Source organism: Botrytis sinoallii (assembly GCF_014898435.1).
Source record: "Botrytis sinoallii strain Bc 23 chromosome Unknown BSIN_014, whole genome shotgun sequence".
In the NCBI taxonomy this organism is placed as follows: domain Eukaryota; kingdom Fungi; phylum Ascomycota; class Leotiomycetes; order Helotiales; family Sclerotiniaceae; genus Botrytis; species Botrytis sinoallii.
In genome coordinates this window covers 501,890-513,331 of record NW_024066041.1, presented here as the reverse complement: position 1 = coordinate 513,331, position 11,442 = coordinate 501,890, and the positions used below count along the sequence as shown (strand labels likewise).

The window sequence follows — 11,442 nt, the reverse complement described above, 5'->3', positions numbered from 1 at the left end:
ATCACTGTTATTCCCATTATAGCTCGACTCCTTCTCTTTCTTAATAAAACGCTTGCTTTACATAACAAAAAAGGCAAACGCTCTCTTCACTGCAAACTATAAAAAAGTATATTAGCAAAGTAAATATAAAAGAAAAATAAATAACTTATTGCTGTATACATATCCTCCTACTACTTCAGCTACACTAACAACAACTTACTCTTACTACTGCGTTTTCTTAATGATATAAAAGGCATATTGATTATTGATTGAGAAATATAAAAAAATAAATAACCAAAAAAGATTTGAAAGAGAAAGGGAAATTCAGGCGATCTATATGCTTCAAAGGCTTCGCGTTGTTGCTAGGCTACAGAACGGTTTCCTCTATTTCCCATATGCCTTCCCGTTGCGAAAAAAGCAAAATTTGTGCATACACCCGTTTACCACGCCATGCTACAATATAAACAACGATGTCTCATTGAGATTGCCGATACGTTTACGAATTAGGTAATTGTGAAGCTTGAGAACAAGCTTTTTCGAAAAGGGGAGTAGTATCACGGATCGCACCCAATCGCAACTGCGATTGCTTACATACGCACTTGCGCACGTGCACGATCACGTGTACATAGCTAGTATATAGAAGCGCTCTACAAGCACTTTGCTCCCGATTTTGTAGTTATAGATTCTAAGGATAAATTGTACCCTGCTCTCACAGTTCTTCTAAGGCAAAGTGTCACAACGGCTATCTAAACGGGCTAGATTAAACAAACCATAGATAGGTATATTGATCCCCTCATATAATATTACGGGGAGATTAATATGTTTATACACAGAACTATATAGTCAATATAGAGGCCTCTTCCACTCAATCTTCTAATATTTTTTTAATTCTTTTTTTTTTATACAATTAAACTCATAATAAAAGACGTTAATTATATAACTATATACAGATCATATAATCATATACAAATTAAAGTCCTAGATATAGAAAATATAATCTATATTACACCATATAAAAAGTCCGTAAAATCCGATGTATAAGTTTCTTTCGCTACGCTCCGAAACATGAGAACTTCAATACTTAGTAATGACGCACAATCTTTAGCTCCCGGTGACCTTGGATCCCGGTGAGCTCTAGTTTTGGGATTGAAGCTTGAGCCACCTACGTAGGCATTTTCAAATGTCAAAGCTCTCCAGCTTGCAGCAAGGCTGACATCTTCCCCTCACTACACTTTCTCATTCTCCATCCCATTACAACAAATAAATAAATGAACCACATCTCCACCACAAAAATCCCAAATCTCACATATTTTACCTCCATACCCTATCCAGCCCATCATGACCGCACTCACCACCCCCCCAAACTTTCCCTCCATTTCAGAAATCCTCCCATCCCCCTTCCCCGCCCGTTCCAAAACCGCTTCTGCGAAAGTAAACGGCATTGATACAAATGTATCCTGCTTGTATTTCGCCGACAAGATTCTCATTACCATCACACAAGGGGGGAGATTAGGACAATGGGTTTGTTTCCCCCACACCTCTTCACCAACTCACAAGTCATATAGCGAAGAGCATGCATTCCACTAACGCCTCACAGATGCAAGTCCCACTCACATCCGCATCTCCCACATCGTACGATACGTCGATACCGCTCCCATCAGCTGCGAATGAATCCGGAGATGCGTATGGAAATGGAAATGGAAATATGATACTCCCGCTTGAACACCTCACTCCGAGAACGTTACTTGGTGCGGGGGGGGAGAAGAGAGAGAGGATTGGTCATTTGTATGCGAGTCAGATAGGGTCGATGATCTTGGGACGGGATCCGGAGGAGAGGAGGACGGTGTTGGTGGGGTTGGGGTTGGAGCTGGGAGAGAAAGAGGCGAGGGAGGGGGAGAGGGAGGGGTATTTTGATTTGTTGGAGTTGGTTCAGGGGGTTCTGTGAGGGGGAATGGAGATTAAAGGTTAAGGAATGTGTGGGAGTAAGATGTGAAGGGGTATTTCTGTGGGGGATGGAGGTTATATGCGATCGATATATCGAAATCATGCAGCACATGAATGCGACAAGGAAATGCCAATATCGACCATACGGTCCTGGTCACTTGCAAAGCATGTCAACAACCGCACGAATAAACTTCTCCACAAGCTCTCCTCGCGCAAGAAGTCGCGCTTGGCATTTACACGAACATTCGACTCTCCAATTACCATTTTCATCTCTCGACTCTTACCATCAAGAATCCCTCTATTCACTAGTAGAGCATACATGTCAAAACTCTGGCATGTATGTGAACTCCGTGGATTGTCAATCTATGAAGTTCTGCGTAGGAACTTGATATCATGGGTACCTCTTACCTCGAGTGGAAGCTCGTAGATACGTCGGCGATATTTGGAATGGTCACATAAGCTCCGCGTTGTTGATGCGGGTCGTTGAGGACCTGATGATACTCGTGACTTTTGAAAAGAATATCTAGCAGAGCACATGTATTGAAATGGCCATATCAGATGGAATTTCAATTTTTATTCAATAGACTAAATGCAATTTTTAACTATTGTAAAGATACAATCGATATATTATTTATGATGTGATAAATGGTCCTCTATATCCAAACTTATTTTGCAATAGTAGTTGATCACAGAGTGTCTCCCATTTCCGAAAACTCGACATGAAGTCGTTTTGATACAATCTTAAGCCTTGACAACAACAGCACTGGGTGCTTTTGCCAGTGCAGCCTTCTCTTTGAACTCATCATTCTCCAGTTTGAACCTAAGTTGACACCCTGATTTGTTAGCTGTGAGATTCTGAGAATGATTTGAATGATATGGATCTAAATACTTACAATCACCACAAGATATCGGCTCATATTTGGGAGGATTATTCTCATCAGTACAAGTAGAGATTACACCTTCGACACAATTGAAATTGAGTCCTATCACCATATTAGCACTCTCCTTCAGACATCTTGACAAGGAAAAGGAACCTTACCGAAGAAAAAACGGCATGGAAATTCTCTCCACGGTTGCTCGGTTGTAAACTCGATGAACGGTACTCTTATACATATCATTGCAAAGTCTCATCATAAAATCGCCAATATTAACAACTATCGTTCCTTCCACTGGAACCGCCATGATCCATTGACCTTCTTTGTTTAATACTTGGAGACCGCCTATCATATCTTGCCAGAGGAGAGTAAAAAGTTGGAGATCGGTATGAGAACCGAGTCCTACACTGTTGTTTGATCTTTCAGCTTCGGTACTGGGTGGGTAGTAATTGTAGAGGCCATCTGCTCCGGGGTAGGTAACGCGGGAATCGAAATAGTCTTCTGGGAGGGAGAGACTGAGAGCGAAGACTCGGACGAGTTTGCGCGCGAGTGAGAGACAGGATTTCCAATAGGCGAGAGTGTCGGTTTTGAAATTGGGGAGATGCGAAGTTCCTTCCCAGACGAAGGGTTCGCCTCGGATCCAGGGTTTTACCTCCGAGGGGATGGATGAAAGGGGCTGGGGGTGATCTGGATCATTTTCGGGCTCGTAGCGCCAGGCAATCTGGGGATGTTAGTTTGGTGGAGATGGAAAGGGGGATGGAGGGGGTTCGGCTAGGGAGACAAACGGATTCTTTGACATCTACACTTTCTCCGGGGCTTATGTTTGAACTTTTTAATCCCATGTAGCCATTAAAGTAACGGGAATGACTTTTGTCTATCTTTGCTTTTTCTTCGTATGGCTGTTTGAAGAAACTGTTCTCCGTGATTTTATATTAGCTTTTGTCCATCTGTTCGCTAATGATACTCGTTGCCTCCGATGTTCAAAGGAGAAGCACTGAGCATTAAGACAACTATTCTCAACCTCATAGCCTCTCCCGATCATCTTGTTTCTTCTTCCTCATCCACTCCCTTTCCACCCAAAGACTCACCTCAAAGCCTGCTCTTTTGCCTTCTGAATAACTGCCTCTTCAATACCATGATTCTTCACATAAAAGAACCCCGTCCCCACCGCCGCAGCACGTACTTCTGCAGCTAATGCTTGACGATCGCTCAAATTGGGAGAATCTATATTCGAAAGATCAATGATAGGAATCTCTGTATCTGTACAAGGACGAGGTGGTGTGTTGAGTACATCGCGATAGACAGGACCATAGGCTGTGCGCAGCTCCAGTTTTGTCGTTGTGGGGGGTGTGGGGGAAGACATGGCGAGATTGTAATGTTGGTAAGTGATAGGTTGAAAAGATTGTAGGAAGGAGAGATACGAGAGGCGTTTAAAAGCTTGGTTTTGGGTGCAGAGAGACGATCAAGGGGATGGATAAATGATTAAGTATCTGTAGGTAAATGGTGGCTGACTGTACCCCGCCAAAACGGTCAGATGCGATGGTGAATTCGGTGAGTTCCGAGAATTGTAGTGAATTAATCTATTGAATGATTGATATATATGATGTGTATATCCCAATGCAGATTTGTATGAATAAAAGATTCAAGCATTCCAAGACTCAAGGTATATCTTCACAATTTATCTTTTTGGCCAGTGATAGGAGGGAGATTGATAACAGTCTTGGAAAAGATAAAAAATCACTTGGGAATCCCACTATCGCTTGATGGTTATCGCTCTATCTTCTTAAGCTTATCGTAAATCTCCACTCTTCACTCTCCCAATCTCCACTCCCGAGCCACTCTTCACTCACTCCCGAGGTCTTCACTCTTCACAAGCTTCAATTGGATATTCTGACTTCAGACGATCTTAACCCCTGCATCGATCAAAAGTCACAGCTTTTACGAAATACCTAGGTATCTATCTACGATACTAAGTAGGTCGTAATATAACTCATCACGTGTAGAATAATAAATAGTAACACAGCATCAACATCAACATCAACATATCAACGTTTCATCTGTAACTATCCATTCGTATCACATCATTCCTTCATTTAAAACCCACGGCTACTCACATATATTTCGATCTCACATAGTACCAAGATGTCAAACCCTCGTTTTCTCGTGCATATTTCCTGGCGGACAAGGTCTGGATGAGTCTGATGACAAGTTTGACATTGGCGTACGTTGGCGCACACGAGCGTGTATGATTCTGCATTACCGAAATCCTCAATTGGAGTCTTGGGGTACAGCAGCTTTGGAGAGATACAATGTTTGGTTGGTTACATCTAATCTCAGAGCGGGAACGACACCGGTTTATGCCATGCATGGCTGCGAGGAACTACCATGACTGATAAAATCATGTTACATTGCAGATTTGTATCTTTTCTTCCTTGATGAGTTTCTGCAGGTACTTTTCTTTGGGAAGGAGAGTGCGTATGTACGGATTATGTGGTGAATTGAATGTTGGACTGATGTATTATCCATACTCAGCGCGATACTTATCTGGTGGGGGATTGGATGGGTAGTACATCTTTGTACCACCTGCTAGGTAGACCTAGAGAAATGTATATATTGACCTCATAGATGACATATCGACCAGTCTACTCTACCGTTAGTACCCGGTAGTCTCTGCTCTTCTTCCCTTCTATCCGTTTCTATTCTTCATTAAACTTAATACCACTAACAATACCAATACATATACCAATACCAATACCAGTACCAGTACCAGTACCAATATCAACATCAACATCAACATCAACATCAACATCAACATCAACATCAACATCAACATCAACATCAACATCAACATCAACATCAACATCAACATCAACATCAACATCAACATCAACATCAACATCAACATCAACATCAACATCAACATCAACATCAACATCAACATCAACATCAACATCAACATCAACATCAACATCAACACCTACATCGATATCTCTATTGCGTGAGCTAATCGCGTCCATCACGCATTCATTCTCAATATGGTTTCGAACCTCTTCGGTGTTCTACGGCGAAAACTGCGAAATCCACATTTCGAAGCAAAGGGAACCGCGAATGTTCATGGGAAGGACAATTGGTTAGATAATGATGATATTCGACCTTTAAAATTAGCCGATCGTACTTGGAATGTTTTGACTTATCTTACCTTTTGGTTTTCTGCAAGTAAGTCCTTCGATGCTATCATTGCGATTGATTACACGGGTTTGAATTTGATACTGACATGTATTGTGATAGCTTCGACGGTTTCAACATGGTATGCGGCTTCGAGTGCCCAAGCTTTGGGATTGAGTATGTGGGAATCGGTTCTGTGTGCTTTTGGTGGTCAATGTTTGATTGCTATTGTCATCGTATTCAATGGTAGATCGGGAGCTGTGTATCACATGTGAGTTTGAAATATTCTTATTCCTGTCCTGCTTTGATTGGATGGACACTTCCGATCGTCCACCCTTGTATCCAACATCTTCTATTTGTATATCTTGATATTGGATGAATCTTCCACTTCTCTCAGTGACCCTCAAGATCTCGCAAGTTTTCAATGTTTCACCTCCGCTGACAATACTTTCATCATTTAGTGGTTACCCTATACTAAACAGAGCGGCATTTGGTGTCTTCGGTGCATGGTGGCCTACTTTCAACCGTGCTGTGATGGCTATTGTTTGGAATGGTGTTAATGCGGTCCAAGGAGGCGAATGCATTTATGTTATGCTTCATACCCTCAGTCCACGTGTTGCCAACTTCAAGAATGTCATGGGAGAGGGATCGGCTCTTGATTCGGGCGGTATGCTTGGACTTGGAATCTTTTGGGTTCTCACTTGCTGCTTTCTTATTATTCCTGTCCCAAAGGTTGGTCCCATTTAAGTACTAATTGCAATTGTCAGTACTAATGCGAGAACAGATGACAGGTCTTGTATACGCCAAACTTATCGTCTTTATCATTTCTGCGATTGCTATGTGCGCATGGACTTTGACCATGGCAGGCGGTATCGGACCTGTCGCTCGTCAACCAGGTACTGTCAAAGGTTCAGAACGATCATGGCTTCTCGTACGATTCATACTTCTTGGAGCTGCAAATTGTGCCACATTTGCTTCCAACGCGGCCGATTTCCAACGTTATGCACGTAAACCAAACGATGTTATCTGGGGAAACTTAGTCGGATTTCCCATCTCCAATGTTCGTATTATTGCTTTGCTTCGCCGATATAAACTTGTCTCTTAACGTTCTCATACTAATATGCGCAATAGTTAATCGTATCTATCATCGGTAATCTAGTAAGCTCTTCGAGTCAAGTACTTTTCGGCGAAATCATCTGGTCTCCCCTTACATACCTTGACCAAATTCTTGAACGAACATATGATGGTCCAACTCGAGCTGGGTGCTTCTTCATCGCCGCTTGCTTCTCTTATTCCGCAATCTTCTCTTCGATCTTTGAAAATTCTATTCCAGCTGGAAACGATATCGCTGCTCTTTGTAAGTCAACAACTTTCTCTTCACTTCATCCTAAAATCTCCCATATACGATATCCGGATGGTTTCTGATAATCATCTTCCTAGTCCCAAAATACATATCCATCCGCACCGGTTTTCTTCCATCTGCGCCGTCATCTCCATAGTAATTCAACCCTGGTACCTCCTCAAATCGGCCGTAATCTTCATCTCCTTCCTTGCCTCCTACCAAATTTTTCTCTCAGCCATCACCGGCGTTCTTCTTTGCCACTACTTCGTCATCGCCCGCGGTTTCCTAAAAATCCCAGATCTGTACACCTCGGATAAAAAAGCCGCGTATCATTACAAAGGCGGCTGGAATTGGCGCGCGTATGCAGCATATGTCATTGGTATCATACCTAACTTCTACGGCTTTTTGAATAACATGGGAGTTAAAGCTCCAATGGGTGTCACACGAGCATACTACTTTGCGTATCCGATTGGACTGTTTGTGAGTTTTCTGGTCTATTGGGGGCTTTGCTGGTATTGGCCGGTGGAAGTTCAATATGCGCTTTCGGAGTGGAGAGAGGTTAAGGATTATGTTAGAGAGGAAGAGAGAACAGAGGGGGTGGCGAGTGGATGGGGAAGTGTGGCGAGTAGAGAGGAAGCGGGAGAGGGAGCTGTAGGGACGCCGGAAAAAGATAACTCGAATGTGAGAGAGGAGAAAAATTGAGCGGGGGTGTAGGAGAAGAGTGGATGGTATACTCGTAAGATAAGTGATTGTTGCTTGGAATGTTGGTGGTGTAGTAGAGAAATAGGGGAATGCTATATATGTAAAATCTTACGTATCTGTATACATGTATACATGTATGTATGTATAATTCATGTGATCCGAAACACTACACATATTACATCGTATTATATTTATAAAATCTCCTCGATGCAATTTAACCAGGTAACAATACTAATATTTAAGCTTGACACATTAATTTCCTGACAAAGTATCTTCTCAACTTACCGTAATTAGAATATAAAACACACTATCTATAATAGCTTACCCGAAGTATACCCGCAATTATCAATCCATCAACTTCGATTTTATCAATTTGTTAGCATAGCAATGGATATGTAAATCTAGACTGTGTACCTAGTATTTATATAAAGAAATTGTGAGATGGTATTGGTGTTGGGATTGGGATTGGGATTGGGAAAATCCCTCTATGGATTTTTTTTGGGATTTGCTCAAGTTAGGATAACGAGGCAAAGAGAGTAGAGAAGTAGATGGATTGGATAGATAATCTATAATTCATATACTGTGTCTTCTCGTTGCGAAGTATATAACCTCACTCACTTGATGGGTTATGTTTATCGATGGTTTAGTAATGGTATATGAAGTAGTATAACATGTCTAATTTCTAAATAGGTGAATGGAGATGGGGATGCGAGATGTGATGTATATTAAGGGGTTAGTTTAACTTCGTCTTGGTACTCCGTAAAGACAGATAATTAAGCTTGGGAGTTGGAAGTTGGGAGTTGGAAGTTGGGAGTTGGAAGTTGGGAGTTGGAAGTTGGGAGTTGGAAGTTGGGAGTTGGGAGTTGGGAGTTGGGAGTGAAGAAGCGGAGTGCGAATATATGGATATGTATGTATTCCGGACGCTACTAAGAGAATAGATGTGCAACAATGTGAAGGGATGGATGGGATTGGGATGGATGGATGGATGGATGGATGGTTTAGCGGTGGGTGGTTAGCGTGGGAGGGAGGTCGGGAATGAAATGGTGTGGGTTGGTTGGTAAATGCTGGGAGGTGGATGGTGGAGGAAAGTGGGTGGATGGATGTGTGGCTGTTGGTTCTAGAATTACCTAACAGGGAGGGATGAAGGAAGACCTCGGGAGGAGAAAAGCTTGAATTCAAAACAAAACTTTGTTAATCGGTGGAGTCGTGACGCCACTAGAGATATAGATGTGCAACAAATGTATTTGTCTATCTAGGATTTATTTCGATCCGCTGTGCATATTTGGTAAGGGGTTATATGTGGTTGGGGGTGCAGGTGAGGTTGGATGTGGATGAGTGTGGATGTGTGGATGAGTGTGGCACGGCTTCAGCGGATGCGGAATGCGAGACGCCGGACTAGACTGGGGTTTGAGGGTGGGATTTGGGATTTCGGATACGAAGGAGACGCCACCTAGAGATGTAGATGTGCAACACTTTGATTTTCGGGTGTACCTAGACCTAGGTAAGGTGAAGCTTTTATTTGATGGGGTTTGCGGGTAGATGGTGTGGTGCTCTGGAGATTGGAGTACCGGGTTTGCGAATGGATGGTTGTGGTTGTCGATGTGGATGGTTGTGGATATTAGTTGAACAGCTACAATGCCTATTTAGATTGAATGAATGGATGAATTAAAGGGGTTGAGAATTGAGCACCGAAGATTAAAGATGAGAATAGAACGCCACTAGAAAACTAGACGTGCAACAAAACAAATACAATCCAATCTAAATGGTAAATTACAATCTTCTCTCCCTGCGCGCTGTGAGCATTACGGTTAGATCACGTACGGCGCAGAGACAACGGTCGTGGAGTGGTGAGGTGTGGTGGCTAATCCGCCAGTGAAACGCCCGACAACTCGCTAGTTCAACAGGGGCGTTTGGGTATTTAAGATTTGACATAAAACGAAGCGGATGCATTGACGCCACTAGAGATGTAGATGTGCAACAGACAGAGGGAGTGGTGTGCAGGTAGGTATTTATTTTATTCCTGGTGGGTGTGATGGTTTCGGTAGATGTAGAACTATTGGGTAGGTAAGGTGGCCATAGAGTGTAGGGATGGACAAAGGTGGCACAGTCTATGCAGATTGTTGGTGTGGGTGGCTGATGCGAGACGCCGACCTCTTGTGTTGCGTGCGATTGTGTGTGTAAAGACATCCATCAGCAAGATGCGAAAATCTCAAGATCAAGACGCCACTAAAAAACAAGACGTGCAACAAAAGCATCTCCTCTCCCCTTTCTAAATCAAAATAGTTAGTTAGTTCACACTTCCAACTCCTTTTACTAAAAGAGTGGATCCGACATCCGGTGCCACAGAAAATTGGTGGTGGCGGCGACGATGCAAAATCCCGGCTGTCGTGAGATTTTGCAAGGGATTTTGGGGGACTAAGATTGAACTATCTGGCAATGGTTTGCAAACCCTGAACGCCACTAAAAATGCAGATGTGCAACAAATGCGCAATGTGGATGTTGAGAGTGAATCTAGTGTGGTTTCTTCCTTGCAGTACAAATTTAAAAAGGATGTGGTGGCTTTAATGCGAGACGTTGGTTGCGCGGTGCTTGGAGCCTTTTGGCGACTAAAGTTGAGAAGCGAAGTGAGGATGGGTTGTGGATTGTTGATTGTTGGACTATTATGAAAAGGGAATTTCCTCATGTTGGTATATGGTCAGGAGTACCTAGTATTCGGATTGACAGATAGATTTTAGTAATCATTAATAGCTATCTTCAACAAATAACCTCTCCATATCTTCATATAACAATTTATCCCTTTCTCTCTCTCCCATAAATCCTATTATTCTTCTCATTCGCATCCCCCAAAAGCTAAAATCAACACCAATGCACACCCATTACTCGTACAACAACTAACTCGCCTAGCTTTTCTAGCCCGTTTAACCTATGTAGCCTTGTATCCCAGCGTGCTACCCTTTCAATGACCAAAATAGATTCATAGGGATGAAGCATGTAGAATCTGGGTCGTGCCGCCGCGGGACGTTTACGCTCATTTGATAAAACGAACCGTTGTTTGCGATTTGGTGAGTTTGGATGAAATGGTTAGATGAAACGCACTAGACGCGCTGTGCCACGGCCACAGGCGAGGTAGCTTGGTTATGCAGATATGTAGGTGTGCATAATTTTGTGCAGAGATATGAATGCTTGCTTACTTGAACGTGATAGGAGTGAAATCAAAGTTTATTATACCTACCTAGGTATTAGAAGCTGGATAAATAAAACACATGTGCGATTCTCAACCAAAGAATCAAGACAACGATAACTATAAAATTGTAATATACTCTTCCGAGCTCTTATAACCCCAACGAAAGGTAACTCAATACGATTCATACCCCACCCTTTCCCTCCAATCCCTCGAGTTCATCCCATATTTCTTTTCCTATGCTTGCTAGCCTT

The 11,442-nt window shown here is 42.6% G+C and overlaps 3 protein-coding genes across 3 annotated transcripts; 2 read left to right on the top strand and 1 right to left on the bottom strand.

Annotated features, from left to right (window-relative positions):
* Positions 1-1,082: 1,082 nt before the first annotated feature.
* EAF02_007927 (uncharacterized protein) lies at positions 1,083-4,502 on the bottom strand. The gene is made up of 6 exons (XM_038903975.1): positions 3,887-4,502; positions 3,584-3,710; positions 2,963-3,519; positions 2,817-2,938; positions 1,594-2,756; positions 1,083-1,517 (listed from the first exon to the last, which is right to left on the bottom strand). Exons 1-5 carry the CDS (start codon positions 4,159-4,161, stop codon positions 2,665-2,667), a joined length of 1,173 nt encoding a protein of 390 aa, XP_038756256.1. The 5' UTR covers positions 4,162-4,502; the 3' UTR covers positions 1,083-1,517; positions 1,594-2,664.
* EAF02_007928 (uncharacterized protein) lies at positions 1,318-1,924 on the top strand (the record flags this gene model as incomplete). Its single annotated transcript, XM_038903976.1, has 2 exons — positions 1,318-1,500; positions 1,577-1,924. The coding sequence occupies 2 exons, from the start codon at positions 1,318-1,320 to the stop codon at positions 1,922-1,924; spliced, it is 531 nt and encodes a 176-aa protein (XP_038756257.1).
* Positions 4,503-5,833: 1,331 nt separating the features above from the next.
* On the top strand, positions 5,834-8,007 carry EAF02_007926 (uncharacterized protein; the record flags this gene model as incomplete). The annotated part of the gene is given in 5 exon segments (XM_038903974.1): positions 5,834-6,234; positions 6,446-6,695; positions 6,748-7,023; positions 7,095-7,121; positions 7,141-8,007. The coding sequence occupies 5 exon segments, from the start codon at positions 5,834-5,836 to the stop codon at positions 8,005-8,007; spliced, it is 1,821 nt and encodes a 606-aa protein (XP_038756255.1).
* Between the last annotated feature and the right edge of the window lie 3,435 nt (positions 8,008-11,442).

Coding starts and splice junctions, on each gene's coding strand:
- EAF02_007927 (XM_038903975.1), bottom strand. CDS start 4,161: ATGTCTTCCCCCACACCCCCCACAACGACAAAACTGGAGCTGCGCACA. Junction 3,711..3,886: donor GCAAAAGAGCAGGCTTTGAG/GTGAGTCTTTGG, acceptor CACGGAGAACAG/TTTCTTCAAACAGCCATACG. Junction 2,939..2,962: donor TCCATGCCGTTTTTTCTTCG/GTAAGGTTCCTT, acceptor TTCCTTGTCAAG/ATGTCTGAAGGAGAGTGCTA.